General features: G+C 39.3%; 6 protein-coding genes across 15 annotated transcripts; 3 read left to right on the top strand and 3 right to left on the bottom strand.

The window, feature by feature from the left end:
* The first annotated feature begins 212 nt into the window (after positions 1-212).
* LOC105704341 (ADP-ribosylation factor-like protein 3) lies at positions 213-1,667 on the top strand. The gene is made up of 4 exons (XM_012433469.2): positions 213-353; positions 528-714; positions 784-965; positions 1,046-1,667. Exons 1-4 carry the CDS (start codon positions 213-215, stop codon positions 1,250-1,252), a joined length of 717 nt encoding a protein of 238 aa, XP_012288892.1. The 3' UTR covers positions 1,253-1,667.
* Positions 1,380-2,920, bottom strand: LOC105704339 (nucleolar protein 16). The gene is made up of 4 exons (XM_012433466.2): positions 2,749-2,920; positions 2,281-2,596; positions 1,730-2,202; positions 1,380-1,639 (listed from the first exon to the last, which is right to left on the bottom strand). The coding sequence occupies exons 1-3, from the start codon at positions 2,847-2,849 to the stop codon at positions 1,741-1,743; spliced, it is 879 nt and encodes a 292-aa protein (XP_012288889.1). The 5' UTR covers positions 2,850-2,920; the 3' UTR covers positions 1,380-1,639; positions 1,730-1,740.
* On the bottom strand, positions 2,854-7,754 carry LOC105704334 (sulfite oxidase). 6 transcript variants are annotated; one of them, XM_012433458.2, is made up of 9 exons: positions 7,651-7,754; positions 7,107-7,211; positions 6,573-7,026; positions 6,317-6,503; positions 6,122-6,247; positions 5,862-6,054; positions 5,593-5,793; positions 5,228-5,511; positions 2,859-2,970 (listed from the first exon to the last, which is right to left on the bottom strand). In XM_012433458.2, exons 2-9 carry the CDS (start codon positions 7,174-7,176, stop codon positions 2,929-2,931), a joined length of 1,557 nt encoding a protein of 518 aa, XP_012288881.1. In that variant the 5' UTR covers positions 7,177-7,211; positions 7,651-7,754; the 3' UTR covers positions 2,859-2,928. The 6 variants fall into 6 exon arrangements, with proteins under 6 accessions (XP_012288878.1, XP_012288877.1, XP_012288881.1 ...); XM_012433457.1 differs by lacking the exon at positions 7,651-7,754 and adding an exon at positions 7,291-7,559; XM_012433455.1 differs by lacking the exon at positions 7,651-7,754 and adding an exon at positions 7,291-7,559 and having other exon boundaries at positions 2,854-2,970; positions 5,228-5,496; positions 6,573-7,211.
* LOC105704337 (probable proline--tRNA ligase, mitochondrial) lies at positions 3,089-5,128 on the top strand. The gene is made up of 6 exons (XM_012433464.2): positions 3,089-3,400; positions 3,465-3,716; positions 3,852-4,113; positions 4,202-4,383; positions 4,460-4,672; positions 4,782-5,128. Exons 1-6 carry the CDS (start codon positions 3,290-3,292, stop codon positions 5,088-5,090), a joined length of 1,329 nt encoding a protein of 442 aa, XP_012288887.1. The 5' UTR covers positions 3,089-3,289; the 3' UTR covers positions 5,091-5,128.
* LOC105704332 (UPF0668 protein C10orf76 homolog) lies at positions 7,690-14,062 on the top strand. 5 transcript variants are annotated; one of them, XM_012433450.2, is made up of 11 exons: positions 7,690-7,864; positions 8,291-8,482; positions 9,245-9,530; positions 9,607-9,740; positions 9,800-10,010; positions 10,097-10,391; positions 10,460-10,677; positions 10,736-10,968; positions 11,129-11,255; positions 11,335-11,609; positions 11,689-11,970. In XM_012433450.2, exons 2-11 carry the CDS (start codon positions 8,336-8,338, stop codon positions 11,779-11,781), a joined length of 2,019 nt encoding a protein of 672 aa, XP_012288873.1. In that variant the 5' UTR covers positions 7,690-7,864; positions 8,291-8,335; the 3' UTR covers positions 11,782-11,970. The 5 variants fall into 5 exon arrangements, with proteins under 5 accessions (XP_012288873.1, XP_012288875.1, XP_012288874.1 ...); XM_012433452.2 differs by lacking the exon at positions 7,690-7,864 and adding an exon at positions 7,997-8,014; XM_012433451.2 differs by lacking the exon at positions 7,690-7,864 and adding an exon at positions 8,045-8,172.
* On the bottom strand, positions 11,828-13,747 carry LOC105704338 (hydroxymethylglutaryl-CoA lyase, mitochondrial). Its single transcript, XM_012433465.2, has 2 exons — positions 13,373-13,747; positions 11,828-13,230 (listed from the first exon to the last, which is right to left on the bottom strand). Exons 1-2 carry the CDS (start codon positions 13,375-13,377, stop codon positions 12,237-12,239), a joined length of 999 nt encoding a protein of 332 aa, XP_012288888.1. The 5' UTR covers positions 13,378-13,747; the 3' UTR covers positions 11,828-12,236.
* Positions 14,063-17,062: the final 3,000 nt, after the last annotated feature.

Below are 17,062 nucleotides of genomic sequence, written 5' to 3'. Positions count from 1 at the left end.
TGGTGAAGTGGAAATTCCGCAAGATGACGTCACTTGATTTAATATATTAAATCGACTCGTAGTCGCCTCTCGATACCACTGTGCTGTACATTTTCGAAGTTTTGCAATTTCTTACAGCGCTTCCGTTGTTGTCCCTCTCAGGTGTTCAGCCCAAGCGTGATAAATGGTAAATTCGTCGGTAAACAAATCGGCGGCAAAGCCCGTGCGGAAAAATGGTTGAAAGCTTAACACAATCTGGCAAGAAGACCGCCTTTTTAATTGGTTGCACATGTGTTGGTGCACTGGTCGCCTACAGGTACTGGAAAAAGAGAGAACTCAGGTCGATCGACGAAGGCTTCGAAGAAGTTACCAAGGTTGGTAAATTCAATTAACATTACATGTTTACTCTCACCTAAAATTACCTCACCGAAAAGCTGCAAAAAATTCACATGGTTGATTTTCAGCCAATCGGAGTGTGTCGCTAGACGCAGCGAGTGGAAATGTAAAGCCAGGTCCTTCGATCTTGATTTTCTAATGTTTATTCGCAGATCGGGGACAGCTATGAGCGAAGAGTTCTCCTGCTCGGCTTGGACGGTGCTGGAAAAACTTCAGTGATGAACCAAGCGATTGCCTCTACGGATGAGAAAAGCTTATATATTGTCCCGCCAGTACCTACGCATGGCTTTCGTGTATATGTGTTAAAGTATGGGCCCTATACTTTTAATATTTGGGAAAGTATGTCAGCTTTAATCCTTCGTCTACAGTAATTGATTTCGTTATTATTAATCGGGTGACTTTCGTTAGTCGGAGGAGCAGACGACACTAGGAAGTATTGGAGCAACTTTCTACAAGACACCGACTTGTTGGTTTTTATGGTAGATGCTTCGGACACAAATAAACTGTCGCATGCCGTGTCCGAGCTCAAACAGCTCTTGGGTGATTCCAGAATGGACAACGTACCGATCCTAGTTATTGCAAACAAGCAGGCACGTGTAGCTTATTTTTAAAAGTACTTTCTTTAATTCATTTTAAAAACTTATGATAATGTTTATGTTAATATCTACAGGATCAATTGGATGCTCTAAGGCCAAACGAGGTGAAGGAAGCTCTTGATCTCGTCAGTATAGCTCCTAAAAAACACAAAGTCGAAGTAATCGGATGTCAAACTCGACCTTTACCGGAACTCCCAACTGAATGTGCTGACTTTAATTGGCATCATCCTTCCGTGGATGTTGTACGAAAGAAAATATTTTCTATGGCTACGTCTTCCTAGAATTAATTTATTATCATTTTAAGATATGAATTATTTTGCTGATAAAGAGAGGAAAAAGACTATTTTTATTTTGAGTTATGGAGATCGTAATGGAAGATGTTATGAACGTCGTACATTCGAACAGAGATTCAATGTCATTCTTTATTATAGATGTGTAACTCGAATGCAGCAAATGTTACCTATACTGTTAATTATTGTCTTTCGGTAATTGTCGCAACTAATAGCACGACTTTAAACTATAGTTGTCAAAAGAATAACAAAGCAAGGAACGAAATGTCTCAAAGTTTATGCATATCACTTTGGAGTAACTGCATAGCACAGTGGTAGAAATTTCTACACTTTTGATATTTCCTTTCGAATGTTGTTTAGATACGAATGCAACGCCACCTGTATGAAATAAATTGTTCGATGTAAATCGTGTTTCTATTTAATTTATGCATTTATACAAAAATCTGGAGGTCTAGATGAATTTAATACCTCCTTAATTGCTATTTCTTTTTCTTGCGCTTTTTAGACTTTGACTTTCTTGAACTACTGTTTCCGATCTCATTTAATTCCATCCCATCGCTTTCGTTGCTTTCGTCATCTGAGAACAGTTGCATCTTTTTCTTGGAGCCTTCCATTGGCTGGCCAACTTCGTGAACTAGATCCTCGGTATCGGTGCAGTCCATTTCTGTTCCTTCTTTTTCATCGTCTCTGTTTATACTTTCTTCCTTCCACAGCGATTCCTGAACAATCGACTTCTTCTTTTTAGCGCAATACTTCTCCTTATTTTCCTCTGCGATCTTCTTCTTGGTTTCTTCCAGTGATTCAGGACTTTCGAGCACTATTTCTCCGGTTTTCAGAAGATATTCCGCATACTGCTCAGGAATACTCTTGAACTTATTAATCTTCGCTCGTATCTGCCGCCAGGTCATTTGATAATAATTCTTTTCATCCCTTACCATTGCCTAAACGAGAAAAATATTTAAAAAATCATATCTCTATCACGATGAAACGATTATAATTCAAATATGTACAAAATATACCTTATAATCGTCTTTATATTTATCCATTAAATACGTAACGAAGTGCACTTCACTCTTGGGTAACCTAAACATCCTTTCTCGAGGAGCTTTGGCATCCGCTTCTAAATTCTGAGCAACGTGAACTTTCAAAGGCAGACATTCCTCCAATTCTTCAACGGAGTTATTTTCATGGTCCGATAGTTTACGACTGCCTTCCAAAAAGTCACGTTTAGTATTTGGAATTTGTAACACCTCGTTAGGGTCATAAGCCAGCCCCATTTCACTTAAATTGCTCCGAGTCGACACTTTCTGTTTCCACTCGTTTTTTATCTCCTCGCTGCAAAGATATACAAATTAAATCTTCCTTCCCGGATTAGGGAATAAGGTTGAAACCTTCTTTCTTAAATATTTTAACCCAATCAGGTTTAAATTCCTGAAGAAACTCAAGCATGTTACCCAGGGTACGATTTTATGGTTATATTCACTTACCATGTAATGTTCGGCAGTTTTTGAAGCTTATTTCTTAACCTCTTTCGATTCACATTCACGCGGAACTTCTTCCTGCGCTTAACTTTCCTGACTTTCGTCATTATCGTTTAATAATTAATTATACAATATTTTTATGAACAACCGCCGAAACCCACGTGCACGAATTGTTTGCCCAATGAATTACAACCTTCTCAGATGCGTTTCGAATATTAATTTGTCATCCTAAAAGTAAATGCACGACCAAATCACTAGGATTTATCGATACGTGGTTATGCACCTCGAACGCTTTCTATGATTTTCCTATTCTATGTCGACGATTGCATGTCGCTTCGAATTTATAAAAATTGCTGCACTTGGCTGCAATTTGCAATTAAACGCATTGGAATTAGTTTCTTTCCAGTTATTTATCGAGATAAGACCGCATAATACACAGTAGGGACGACTTCACAGCCGGCTAACCTCTTTCAGGTTAGGTTATCGTGCGAGCTGGAGTCATTTTTAACAGCCTCGTAGCAGACGAATTTGTTCCAGTGTTTAAACAATGTCTTTAAACATTAATAGGCTGCACAAAGTGTCGCAGTTATTTCAGCCGTTAAATTATTTACCGAAGGATGCAAACGTTCGGAATGAAATTACGTCAAAAAGTTATAAGGTATGTTTGGATATGAATATAAATATTAACAATTGTTGACAAATTTCTTCTCTCGTTGTTTCAGCTTATGATCGATATGGGTATTATAAGGCAAGCTAACGTTGGCATGTATGCGTTGCTGCCTCTTGGAATCCGTGTGCTTCAGAAATTAATTAATCTAGTAGATTACGAAATGGCGCATGTCGGAGCTCAGAAGATGCTTCTTCCAGCGTTGACGTCTACGAAGCTATGGGAGAAAACTAACAGGCTTAACAGTAATTCCTCTGAATTATTCACACTTTTCGATCGATACGATAAACAATACATCTTAAGTCCAGTGAGTATGCGATCGATTCTGCTGAACGTTAAGATCAGCTGTTTAATTCCTTGCTTCTAACTTTCTTCCTAATTTCTTTTGAATTTGAAATAACCACAGTTAGGCTTTGTACTGAAATTATGGTTGTACCTCTAGACATATGAGGAGGCTATTTCAGAGCTAATATGCAGCGTGGGTGTGTTATCTCCGAAAGACGTACCTCTTAGACTGTATCAAATTTCTAGTAAATGGAGAGACGAGATGAAACCTCGACTAGGTCTTTTAAGAGGACGAGAGTTTATAATGAAAGATTTATATACGTTTGATATAAATCTTAACGAAGCTGAAAATACATATGAGCAGGTCTGTCATGTGTACCAGAATTTGTTAAAACAGATCGGAGTGGATTTTGTGAAAGGTGCCTAAATTAATGTAATCCATCAAGAGGTTATTTAGGATTAAATCCAACCTTACTTAAACTGGGTTTTGTATAAATATTGCTTCAGTTCTTGGAGACAATGGCATGATCGGTGGTTCGATATCTCACGAATACCATTACTTATCGTCAATCGGAGAGGATATCATTATGTCATGTGAATCTTGTGGTTTCCGTGCTAACGCAAATGTACATGAAAAATCCACGTGTCCAGAATGTGAGAACAGTTTAATGAAAGATAAAGCTATCGAAGTAAGCATGAAATTAATGTCAATTTCATACATTACTCGATACTATTCAAACATTGTGTTAATACAAAAAATTGCAGGTTGGTCACACATTTCTTTTGGGCACAAAATATTCAGAGCCACTAAATGCAACGTGTATCGATCATGGGGAGAGGAAACATTTAGTAATGGGCTGTTACGGACTCGGACTGACACGCATCATCGCTGCAACGGTTGAACTTCTGTCTACAGAACTTGAATTGAGATGGCCAAAGCATTTAGCACCTTTTAACGTTTGTATAATTCCACCCAAGGTACGACCCTTAATGAAAACTGATTGTTATTAATTCCTACATCTTAATATAACATTACTTTTAAAACAATATAGTAGAAATCAGATCGATGTGTTCCATGATATTACAGGAAGGCAGCAAAGAGATCGCATCGATGCAATATGTAGACATAATACATCAAATACTGAGTAGATTAAATATCGATACTATTCTCGATGACAGGATAAACTTGACGATAGGAAAGCGAATGGTTTATGCACGAAGATCGGGTTACCCGTACATCATAGTGATTGGAAAATTAGCTATGCAACCAGTGCCTCAATTTGAAGTGTTCGATGTCAACAATGGAACCGAATTGATTCTAAATAGTGAGGAATTGTCAAATTATTTCAGTCAAAATACTGAGTTGGACATAAAAGAACAACGAGCACAGCTCTGAATAAACGAGTAGAGTGTAAGTTTGTACATAATGATAGTTAAGATTAAATAGTTAAAATAAAAAGGACGAAAAATTGTAAATAATATCATTTCTACAGTCATTGGAAGTTAGGTTATGAACTACTGTTCCAGCGCTACCTTAACCTTGTGGAAAGAGTTGCATAGAAAACCTCTGAGATTCCAAATATGTTTCACACTTTCCGGTTGAACATTGTACGAAGAGTCAACTGCTTTCACCCAGATTTCTGCTTCTGTGGTATTTACGTCAACTGGGAGATCGATGCTCCAAAGTGTCCAACTCCAATGGCGGTGTTGCTTCGCAGTCGGGTCTTGGATTAATTTCGCTGCTTGCCAGGTTTCTCCTTTGTCAATCGATACATCGACTCTTATGATTCCTCTTCCACCACCTGACCAAGCATAGCCTGATCGAACGTTAACTCTTAAATACGTATTTGGCATGGAACTTTATCCAGTCACTTGACATTTAAGTTTAATTCCATTACCTTCGACGGTTACTTGATTATCCTTCACTTTAACTCTTTCTCCTGGTTCCGGACTGCAGATTGCGGAGTTGACGGGCAACTCTTGAATCGCAGGAGCTGATGAGAAATCTACGTTGTGCCAATCTATGCTCGAAGAAAAGGCTTTATAGTCTCCTTGTTGCCACTGCGATTGACATTCCTCTTTTGACACTGTGATTTTAGCTGTCAAAGTAATTTTTAATATTTATCTATATCATTAATAATTGTATTAATTAGGTTAGATTTTATACCAAGCCATTTAACGTTCCTAGCTCCAACGACTCCAGGGACGATTACGCGGATTGGAAAACCATGATCTCTTGGTATAGGTTGATCATTCATTTTGTATGCCAGAATCACATCACCTCTCGGATCCATGGCTTTGCTTATGGGAATACTTGCACCGTAAGGCATTCCTGACGAATCCAAATCCAGTCCTTCGAACTGCCCTCGATTTTTCATTACAATTAAAAATAACATATCTCATTTTTAAGGGTTAACTACCATTTACCTGTACATGATCGTAGTCATTTTCATTGACTCCTAAGTAGTTTAAAAGGTCGCATAATCGAACACCGGTCCATGTTGCGTTGCCTACTGCTCCGACACCCCAACTGAGACCTTTTAGAGGTTTTTCCTACAAACATTTTTCATGCTTCGTACTTTTAAACACCATCGCTTCTATTGTAGTTACATGTAGCTCTACCTTAGCCATTTCCGAGCGTCGATTTCCAGCACACATTATTGTACTTGTAATTGTGCACTTTGGTAGCGATTTCAAGTCTTCGAATTTTAGCTTCTTTACGGTGGTTTCTTCGATAGCTATTTCGAGTTCGTAGTCATCGACATCCACTTTTGGCACGGGGAGGTGATGTCTGACGTAAAACAAATCTCTAACGGGTAAATCAGATTAATATCCCATTGATAGTGGTTTTAGATTTAATTATTTAAGTAGTCTTTACCCTGGAGTTGTAAAACTTTTGACTAGTAGGGACGGAGGAGTCTCGGCACAAAATGGCTTGTGACCATTTATAATCAAAGCTTTATGTCTTTTTGGTTCCCATGCATACGGATCATCCATACCATCCGTGGCATGATTAACATCTTCTTCGGACAGATTTCCAATTCTCATGGACTCCAAAAGAGCATGTATCTCTTTATTGTTGTGATTAGCGAACATCATCCAAAACGGCTCGATGGAGCCGCCAGCTGCCATCATTATCTTGCTAGGACCACCAGGATGTTTATCCACAAAATCTGTGATGTTATAAACTCCATGCTTGAACGTTACCCAGATACCAGTTTTTTTATTATCGTGCTTCCCGACTTCTTCTAAAGTATACGTTCGCAAATCCTCCCTAATTTCCCCGCATCTAACGTCTCGTTCCTTCTCATGGGCATACGCTCTTCTTAATCCTGAATTTGTTAAATAATAAACACCAACCGTTGACAGCGCTACAGCTATGCTTCCGATATACTTTGAATATGAATTATACTTAGAATATCCACCGGATTCATTCCCTCTCGTACATTCAGGTTTATAATACAAGATTCGAGTCGACTCATTCCTATGACTTCTCATTATCGATTCGAATAAACTTCTGAAAGATAGAAAATACTATATTAATCTAATTTTGGCAAGGGCTTAAAGTTAACGTCAACGATACTTGTTTCGCAGACCTTTTTCTTGCAGTGGCGCATTTTATACGTGGATACATAATACCGGTTAAATTATATACAGCTCTCTGTACTTTATTCCCTGTTTACTAGCGAAGAATGTCCGAAAGTTAAGAAATTTATTATCTTTCGAACACATCTATCTAGGGATTTACGCACGCGCATTTTCGCTTAAATAAATTGCAAAACACTTTTATCACGTGTTTGGTCCATTGTTTACATTTAGTAATTAATGTATGTGCACATGTGTATGCATACAGTGGATCGTAGTGTAATTAAACGCGTGGACGCGCTTTGACAGCCGCGCTTTCGAAAGGACGCGTGAGAGGTTATGTCACTCGATGACAGCCAATTGCGACTTACAAAAATCCGTGACGAGCCGTCATTCGCTGTGATCAAAGTCAGGCAAGATTCGTGGATTAATGCACGAGAAAAGGGCTGTCGACCTTTCGAAAAACTTCTTCTTCATAATTAATGCCGGAATGATTTGATCGACGCTGCAGAAACGACGAAACTTTCGACATATCTTTCCTGCCGTTTTCTGGCGCGTTATGTGCGCAGCTTTTCATACTACTTGGTAGGATTTCCTCCGTGTTATCGTAGTTTAAATTTAAGAAACAAGGATTTTAAAATCCGACTTCCCAAAGAAACAATAATAGCCTTGGATGAAACTGCCAAACCAAGAAATACGTCGTTCCCAATCACGCGGAAACTCTGACTCATTGAGGTTATGTCTGTGGGAGGTTTGAACGTATTTTTAGAATTATTTAATAATTCCATCGGTTTGAGTCAGTTATTCTTGTATTTCGCATTATTTCTTGGTGTTTTTGAATGGCTCCGTCTTTGAGTTTATGTTTGACAAAGATTTAAAATCTGTAATTGATCGTAAGCAGTCGTAACCCGTTATTGTGTTAATTATTGGCAGTGCTATTTAAACAATTAATTTAGATCGTTTGTAAGGACATTCTTTTAGTTTTTATTAACTTTGTCATGACATTTTTAGATGAGACAAAGAATATCGAGCAGGATCTGAAAGATCACCGCCGAGATGGCTATGCGCAAGAGAAGTGGGTCTGGCTCTAAACGGCAGCACAAGGGAAAACTTGTGCCGATATATGAAAGCTTTTTTAAAGGAGAAGACTTGACGTTGGCTCATCCGAATTTCTGGAATGAATTATTTCTCATCAAACCGATGGTACATTCTCATTTGTACAATTTTAAACATTGGAGATACAAGTATTCTATGTATTCTTTTTGGATTTTTTATTTGGCTCTTTTACTGGCACCAAGCAGCTAATTTCTTTCAGCTTATTATCGCTGCCCCTGCTGAAAATCTTGAATAGACCTTTCTTTTTCTGTTCTGCTCTAATTGGTGATGCTTCCTGACTTTTACTTTTAGTCTTTTTCGATCTTGATCTGCTTCGTAAATGTTGCATAAATGAATTCGATATGGATTCACTTTTCTCAATTTCTCGCTGATCGGAGAGGTCCTCCCTCTCCGCTTCATCTCGAAGTCTGTTTGGTGTGAATTTACATCTGAATCTGAACCAAGTTTCGCTAGTTTGTATTCTATACTTCAAACATTGCATTTGAAATAGACAGACACGTCCATAATATTTAGTAATCTCCCAGGATGGTAGCGACTGAAAATGTCATCCAAAATAAGAGATAGATCAAAATTTCTAGGTTACCCATGTTGTTCTTTAACTAAATTTATTATCAATACCTGGACTATTTTATTAACAATTCTTCCAATAACCATGATCAGTTTTCTACTCACATTTTAGGTTAGTTATATACTTCAATTTACTGTCAACTACCCGAATGAATTTTTATCGGTCTGAATTGTTCTTTAAAAAAAATGCAGCTGAAACAAAGAACTGATTGCTAGATGTATACAGTGAATTAATCTTTTGTAGTTCCTTATTATTAACACTGTCAATTCCTTTCCTTTCAGGTCTCTCATATCGAGAATGAGATTCTACGCATGACATCGGAGCAATTAAATGCTAGTAAGGAGAATCTAAATGCACTGGTTTGTCACTGCGTGGACACCCTCATCGATGAGCATCCTTTTCGCGTGGTGTATGCTTTGCAAACTTTGGCAGCTGTCATTCAGTCGATGTACAAAAAAGCTAGTCAGGGCGATTGTAGTTTTAACTTAATAGATATTCTAGTCGGCTTTGATTCCGCAGAGCAGAGAATGACAACATTGATGCAGCACTGCAACAATTTCTTGACAGGTGAGTTTCACTTGTGCATAAATTTTTAATGTTATGAATTAAATATTACATTGCAAAATATCTTTTCATCTTTCAGGTGATTATCCAGACAATTTAAAAGCTCTGTGCCTGAAACTTTTATTAATTATCGCGACTGGTACTGACAACGTCAGCCAAAATACTCTGTTGGAATATATAATGCTTAACAGCGCGTTTGAGTCTCTGATACAAGTAAGTTCGAATTGACACTGTCAATTGACGTTACATTTAAATTGATTTAATCATTCCAGTTACTGCGAGACACCACAGCAAGGAACCGTCATGGCAATGATGCGATTCTTTTATTGACTCTCCTCGTCAATTACAGGAAACATGAGAGTGCGAACCCTTATATAGTGAAGCTGTCAATTCTTGACGATGAACTTGCCTTGAATGGCTACGGACAAGTGATATCCAGCTCGCTGACAGAATTCTGCAGACAATTTGCCCAACAAAAAGCAGGTACTGAAATTTCTTAAATTAATTAAAAGCAAAGAAATAATTATGTCAGATTTTTGAAAGTCAATTATTCGAGCTTTTGACTGCAGAAATCCAGGCATCGTGGCTGTCATCTTTGACAAGTATGGTGGGCAGCATGTTTGTCGGAGAAGAGGAGGCCAAAACGCAACAGATTCGAGCGAACAATGCGCTTCTATTGGCTTTATACGAGGCGACTCACTTAAATCGGAACTTTGTTACAACTCTAGCGTACACTCAAAGCGACACAAGTGCTCCACCTTCACCGAACAATACTTTGGGACCCAACGCTGTGGCCCCCGGAGTGCAACCTCCGGATGTGATGGCGCAGCCATTCAATTTACTTGCTACCTTCTTCCAATACTGGTATTACTCTGATTACAAGACTATAAACATTCTTACGCCAACAAATATATAAATTACCCATTTTTCAGTTCAATCGTCATGCAAGCTTTGAGGACGGAGGCTATTATGAATAACGTCAAGCTGTGTTTTTTAATACTGAGCTGCATTGCAGAGGATCAGTACGCTAATAGTTTAATGCACGATGCGAATTTGGCGTTCAGAGTGCAGTTACACAGAGTGCCGATGCATCATAGGAAGATTCACGATAAACTGGCGCCTACGCAACCCTTGGCTGCTACGCTACTTGGTGCGTACCCATTCATATATACATGGAAGGGCTGATTAATATTTTTTATACATTGTAGACCTACTCGTCGAGTTTGTTACTTCACATATGATGAAAAAGTTCCCTCTGGAGCTTTATCTTCAGTGTATCGGAGTCCTGCAGAGACTACTTTGTTACCAGAAACGATGCCGAGTCAGGCTCAGCTATCAGTGGAGAGATCTTTGGACGGCGTTAATAAATCTCCTGAAGTTCTTAACGACGCACGAGAGTCATTTAGTGAAAAAAATGAACGTCTTTCCTTTAGCTATTCAGGTTAGAATGTGAAAATGCACGGAGTTTGGTATTTCTAACCTGAAAGGTTATGTGAAATTGATTCGCTGCTGCGAAATTTCACGAGCTTTTGAGGTTATCTAGGTTATTACTTATTTTAGTGTTTCAAACGAAAAGCTTTACCTAAGGAAATGTTTTTAAGGTTGTCAATATTTTAAACCTGTTTATCACTTATGGCGATACGTTCCTATGGTCGCCGAGTAGCTACGATGAGCTGTTCTATGAGATAATTAGGATGCGTCTAATCTTTACAAATTTAAATGCAATGGGTAAGTTTGACTTTCAGGTTATTTATATATTTGTATTAATAATCTAACGGTCTAGTTTTATGAATGTTTCATGTTTCAGCTCTTAGGTATTCGACCAGTGAGTCTTACGAGTTCAAAGAGCATGCTTTGAAATTAACCAACGCTTTGGTTAACATTCGTGACATCGTTAATCACTTTCCACCAAAGATTGCGGCATGGTTGGCCAGTGAAAGTCTTTCTACACCGACTGAACAACAGATCTTGGCTATTATTATACAAAATTATGACAGCGTTACACTGAAGTTGCAGGATAACTTGGATCAGTATGAAAGATATTCGGAGAAACCAAAGCACACGTCTTTCTTTGAAGAGATGGTATGAAAATTGACCCTTCTTTATGATCGTTTTAAAAATATTCTGTAATGCACGTATTGTCATTATTTTCTTTGTTCAGGTCACCGGAGTTGTGATCGATACCAGAAGCTCGATCGATCTCACCGCTCTTGATACGCAGGCAATTTTACAAGAGCTGTCAAACATTTCGTAACACAAGTGGAAGTCATTGAGAAGGGACAAGATCATACAACTTCACGTCAGTGTACAGAAACATTCTATATTAATATTGTAGTTCTATGTGCATTCCTACAGTGTGCAAAGATAAATGTACAATATCGAAATTAACGGTAAAGTATTCTTTCAGGATTTATTATATATAAATCGAGGCTATGAATCGTCATTGGAATGCTTTTTTCTGCCATCGGTCGTATTTATTCGGTTTTACAGTTCCGTGCTTGAAGATATTACAGCGATTTGAGGAGTTGTAAATTTAATATATCGAGTCGGAAGGAATGCTTGTATTAAAAATTCCACGGTGCGGTTTCTGGATGAAGTGATTATAAATATCGGGCTAAATATTTTATGGTAATTGTTTTGCTTTGGATAATCAGTTTTCATGAAATTATGGAGATTGTTTTATTTTTCTTTTTAAAGGTTAGGCGTGTTTTAAATGCATCGTTTCTTCAATCTTTCTTTGGCAAGAATAGCTACGCCAGCCTTGGATTGATTTTCTCTGCCGAGTTCTTTACAGATGTAGTCCCCGATATTAATTACATTATTTAAATTTATACCCGTGTTCAGGCCCTGTCCTTCCAAAAAGAAAAGTAAATCCTCAGTTGGAAGATTTCCGGATGCACCGGCAGCGTATGGACAGCCACCGAGTCCAGCTACAGCGGAGTCGAACACTCTTATTCCATAATTAAGACTTGCGTAGACATTTCCCAGAGCTTGTCCATAAGTATTGTGACAATGAACTGCAAATCTTGACATATCTCCAGAGGAAATATGTTTCAGTTCGTTTAAGACTAGTTCGATTTTTTTAGGCGTCCCGATACCGATTGTATCGCCAAGAGAAATTTCATAACAGCCAAGATCTAATAAAGCCGATGACAAATTGGCAACCACGGATGGTTTGACGTCTCCTTCGTAAGGGCAGCCTGCTATGCAGGATATGTATCCCCTAATTTTCAAATTATGCTTCTTCGCTTTAGATATAACCTCTGAAAATCTGTCGATGCTTTCACCGATGGAACAGTTGATGTTCCTCCGAGTGAACGCTTCAGACGCTGCTCCGAAAACTGCGATCTCTTGAACGCCAACTTGCAAAGCACTCTCTAAGCCTTTCAAGTTCGGTACGAGGACTGGATAGTTGATACTAGGATTCTTCTTAATCTTTTTAAAGACTTCGGCATTGTCTGCCATTTGGGGGATCCATTTAGGCGATACAAAGCTGGTTACTTCTATAGTCCGGAGTCCAGTTTCCGAGAGCATGTCGATGAATTTAATTTTAATGGAAGTATCTAAAACCTTTGATTCGTGCTGTAAACCATCTCGTGGGCCAACTTCCACAACTCTGATGTCGTTTGACCATCGTCTCACTTGTTTCGTGATATTATGTGCATTAAAAACAGTCCTTAAGGGACAAGAGATGGAACTGAAACTGAAAGGGAATACAAAGTCTTTCGAGTTGTAATTAACGTATACACTTAAACCTTACACATTGAATTTCAAGGGATAATTTACATGTTATACTGAAATTCATTGCGTAACAATGTACTAAGTATACAAATGTGCATAATTACCTCATTACGAGTTAAGTGAATTAAGTAATAATATTGTAATCGCAGATCGAGTAATCGTATTACGAAATTCTCTTCTGCTTATCAAAACCCCCTTCCAGCGAAATGAATTCCATTCTTTCGGTTGATTTATATTATCAAACGTTAGGCAATGCTCAAGTCATGATTGGCATTAAAAAACCGTGCATTTGTATACGTTCTATCAGAGTGAGTTGGGAGATTGCTCACGGGCAGGGTCGCGCGATTGTGGGGATTGTCAAATATATTTCACCACTTTATTTATAGTTATTGCTTTATTATTACAGAAAAAGGAGCGGATTTCCACGTGCGCTTTAGAATTAGTCACAAAGTCTTCTTCTCCGATTTTTAACCGTTATTAAAACATTTTACAACGTAGTCTTCTTTTTGTTCCAGGTAAGTACAGTAATATGCACGCGGGGTAACGCAGTTTGCTCCGTCCTGAACGCATCGCGCTGCGCCCCTGGTGGTCAATGGCCGAACTTCGTCCCGGGCCCGCCATAAGTGTGTGTCTCTTTGACTTTACCCTTGACTTACCTTATTTAAATCACGGGAAGGTGAAATCGAAAGTGAAATACGGTGATTCTGTGCATCGAGATTCGAGAAAAATTGAAAAAAACCACTGACCCCTAACTGTAACCAATTTTTTTCGATGGTTCGACTCGCACGGAAATGCAAGAGAAGCATCGATTCGCGAATGGCTGCTCGGGTAACCAATTTTCAAATTTATTAATCAACTTTGTATCGGACATTTTAGACGTATGATCGTGAAAAATGTATGTGCTTTTTTATCAAAGATCTCTCTTTCATGTGGTCATTAATTTCCATTGTCTATGGGATCCATTACATCTTGGCCGCGAGCAATGATCCGAGATGGTGGTTCCCTTGGGATAGACAACAATGTTGCATACGTTGACCCAGAAGGGGAAACATGAAATACATTCCTTCCTTGTTCATCTCGCAGCGGGCGGCAATTGTTAAGAAGAGGTTCCATCTTCGGGTTATGCAATTTCCGAAACGCTGCGATCTGAACATTAAACCATTGTTGCACTAGATGTATAAAAACGTTAAAGAACAAGGGAATAATCACCTGCTCACTGGAAATTCCCATTGGTTCCCTGCTAACGAGCCAGAGTACGCTGTGGTCGTAGTTCGACGTTATTATCGAGCCCCAGTATATAAAATAATTATTAATAAACGGCCTGAGATAATTTGTAATCGGGTGAGGCATTAATCTCGCAGAGGAATGAGCAGGTTGAACAAATGGCAAGGCTTTGATAATTGAATCTATCGAGGGATTGGATACGGACATTAACTGAAAAAAAAAATCATGGGAAGATGTTAAAACAGAGAGGGAATATTATTTAATATTTATTTCTCCTTCGTAAGGGAGTCGACCTTACTTTGAAGACGTATACCAATATCGCTATTCCATCTTCCTCCCTTAACGCGGCGTCTTGGGTAAGGTAATTGCTCTTGAAGTGAACCGCGTGCAATTCCATCGGGAACCTATGAGAAAAAATGTTTTAATTGTTAATTAAGGGTTAAATTAATTTTAGATCGGGTAAGGTAATTGCTCTTAAAGTGAACCGCGTGCAATTCCATCGGGAAGCTATGAGAAAAATATTTTTAATTGTTTATTAAGGGTTACATTAATTTAAGATCGGGTAAGGTAATTGCTCTTGAAGTGAACCGCGTGCAATTCCATCGGGAACCTATGAGAAAAAATTGTTTAATTGTTTATTAAGGGTTAAATTAATTTAAGATCGGGTAAGGTAATTGCTCTTGAAGTGAACCGCGTGCAATTCCATCGGGAACCTATGAGAAAAAATTGTTTAATTGTTTATTAAGGGTTAAATTAATTTTAGATCGGGTCACCTGGCACCGTCTATACAATGCTCGCTTCCTTCCATGTCCGTTGTTCCCCAGTGGAAATGGATCTGAGAGAATACGTAATTCCCTAAAAATGGCCCACTCGCTAGATAAGGTCTTTCTCGTTGCCACTTTGCGCTGAGAATCGCTTTTCAAAGGATTATAAAAATTAAGGAAACTCCAATTGTAACGAGAAACTTGTTACTTTAGGCTCCCATGGTACCGGTATGACCCGTGTTGGTGAGCTTCATTTTTTTCGGCGGGATGTCCTGATTGAACCATTGCAATTCATTAAGTTCGATCGCTTTCATCTTCCCGATATTCAGGTTAATTGGAGATTCTAATTTCCCGTCGTGATTTGCCAGGCTTTGAATTAATTCCGCCCTCTCTGCATTTGCTTTGTACGAGTCTGATAGGAAATTCGAGATCAAAGAAAACGCCGATTAATCACCTGGTACTGATTTTTCAAACTAATTAGACGTACCTGAAGACGTCATCTCGACATGACAGCGTCAGGATTTATTCCGATTAATGCGCTCACTTCGGTGCGATCGATCATTGATCAGTCTTTTGATCGAGGATCATTTTAATAGATTCAAGATTGATGATAAAGATCGAAGAGAACGTTAATTAATGATCTATTACTGATTATCTGAGGCTATTAAACACGACAGCGCCAGGATCTATCCTGATCAATGCGCAATAGATCATCGATAAGTCCTATAAAGAATAATAATTTTATCGTTGATAAGGCAAATTCGAAGCAATAAACGAGCTCGATGGACCACGCTCGAAGGATCGGTAAATCGTCGGATCGTCGGGATCTAAAAAAAGGATTAACATCCGTAAACGTGATCGATGATCCAATTCTTCCTGACGAGCTGCCCCCGGAAGACCGGCATTTGTTGAATTGGGAAAAATGGCGGAAAGATCGGAAAAAGCAGAAGAAAATATTGAGCACCTTGACCGGTCGCGATCCAGAAGAGATCCTCCTGAATTCCGGAGACAGGATCCGGGAACTCGAAGAAATGAGGATCCTGATGGATCATGCCAGGGATCCAGGAATCCCAGAGGGACTTCAGGGAAATCCTGGATTCTGGAAATTGCCCGCGCTTCTGCCAACCCGGGGAGACCTACCTCCAGTCGGGGCTGCTTTAACAAAAAAGGATTTAAACATTGCTCCGGAATTGTTAAACATTTCCCTGCCGATACTCGAGGGAGAAGACGCGGAAGGTGGTAAAAAATCGGAGCCCAGGTGGAAGAGGAGCAAGTATCTGCGGAAGAGGGAAGAGGAACTAAGGGACAGGATCTCCTCGTTACAGCCCCACAAACTAGGGGAAAATCTAGTGATAAGGGGTAGGAAATTCCGAGCCATGGGGGAGAATCCTAAACTCGGGTTTTCCAGACCCCCGGTGGTCACGGTGACCTCCGGAGAAGAGGTCCCTAGGTCCATGTTCGATTTGGAGTCCTCCATCGCTCTGAAAATCCAGGATAGAGTGATAACCAGGGATCTGATAACGCGTGGAAAAATCCCTGGGGAGATATCCTGGACTCTGGAGTTCCAGGCTTTTGTGAATTTGAGATCGGAGGTGGTTTTGCGAATAGAGAATTGCGGGAACGTGGTGATAGCTTATCAGTGGAGGGACGCCGGGTGGAAATCGGCGTCTCTCCCTCCCCCTGGGAGGAGGGGTCCTTGTTTCTTCTTCGACAAGAACAAGGGGGTGATCCTTCCGGGACAAATCAGGGGACTTCCGGTCTGGTTCCGAAAGAAGGACCTGGGGGTGGCGGTGGAGCATTGGAGGC

Source organism: Orussus abietinus, unplaced genomic scaffold (assembly GCF_000612105.2).
Source record: "Orussus abietinus isolate OABI.00-Male unplaced genomic scaffold, Oabi_2.0 scaffold40, whole genome shotgun sequence".
Lineage (NCBI taxonomy): Eukaryota > Metazoa > Arthropoda > Insecta > Hymenoptera > Orussidae > Orussus > Orussus abietinus.
This window is presented reverse-complemented; position numbering and strand designations above follow the sequence as displayed.

Coding starts and splice junctions, on each gene's coding strand:
- LOC105704341 (XM_012433469.2), top strand. CDS start 213: ATGGTTGAAAGCTTAACACAATCTGGCAAGAAGACCGCCTTTTTAATT. Junction 354..527: donor GCTTCGAAGAAGTTACCAAG/GTTGGTAAATTC, acceptor GTTTATTCGCAG/ATCGGGGACAGCTATGAGCG. Junction 715..783: donor TACTTTTAATATTTGGGAAA/GTATGTCAGCTT, acceptor GACTTTCGTTAG/TCGGAGGAGCAGACGACACT.
- LOC105704339 (XM_012433466.2), bottom strand. CDS start 2,849: ATGACGAAAGTCAGGAAAGTTAAGCGCAGGAAGAAGTTCCGCGTGAAT. Junction 2,597..2,748: donor AAACTGCCGAACATTACATG/GTAAGTGAATAT, acceptor ATATCTTTGCAG/CGAGGAGATAAAAAACGAGT. Junction 2,203..2,280: donor AATATAAAGACGATTATAAG/GTATATTTTGTA, acceptor TTTCTCGTTTAG/GCAATGGTAAGGGATGAAAA.
- LOC105704337 (XM_012433464.2), top strand. CDS start 3,290: ATGTCTTTAAACATTAATAGGCTGCACAAAGTGTCGCAGTTATTTCAG. Junction 3,401..3,464: donor TTACGTCAAAAAGTTATAAG/GTATGTTTGGAT, acceptor TCGTTGTTTCAG/CTTATGATCGATATGGGTAT. Junction 4,384..4,459: donor TGAAAGATAAAGCTATCGAA/GTAAGCATGAAA, acceptor AAAAAATTGCAG/GTTGGTCACACATTTCTTTT.
- LOC105704334 (XM_012433453.2), bottom strand. CDS start 7,328: ATGTATCCACGTATAAAATGCGCCACTGCAAGAAAAAG. Junction 6,055..6,121: donor ATGACTACGATCATGTACAG/GTAAATGGTAGT, acceptor AATCGAGGGCAG/TTCGAAGGACTGGATTTGGA. Junction 5,794..5,861: donor TAGGAACGTTAAATGGCTTG/GTATAAAATCTA, acceptor TTACTTTGACAG/CTAAAATCACAGTGTCAAAA.
- LOC105704332 (XM_012433449.2), top strand. CDS start 8,336: ATGGCTATGCGCAAGAGAAGTGGGTCTGGCTCTAAACGGCAGCACAAG. Junction 8,483..9,244: donor TATTTCTCATCAAACCGATG/GTACATTCTCAT, acceptor CTTTCCTTTCAG/GTCTCTCATATCGAGAATGA. Junction 11,610..11,688: donor CGTCTTTCTTTGAAGAGATG/GTATGAAAATTG, acceptor TTCTTTGTTCAG/GTCACCGGAGTTGTGATCGA.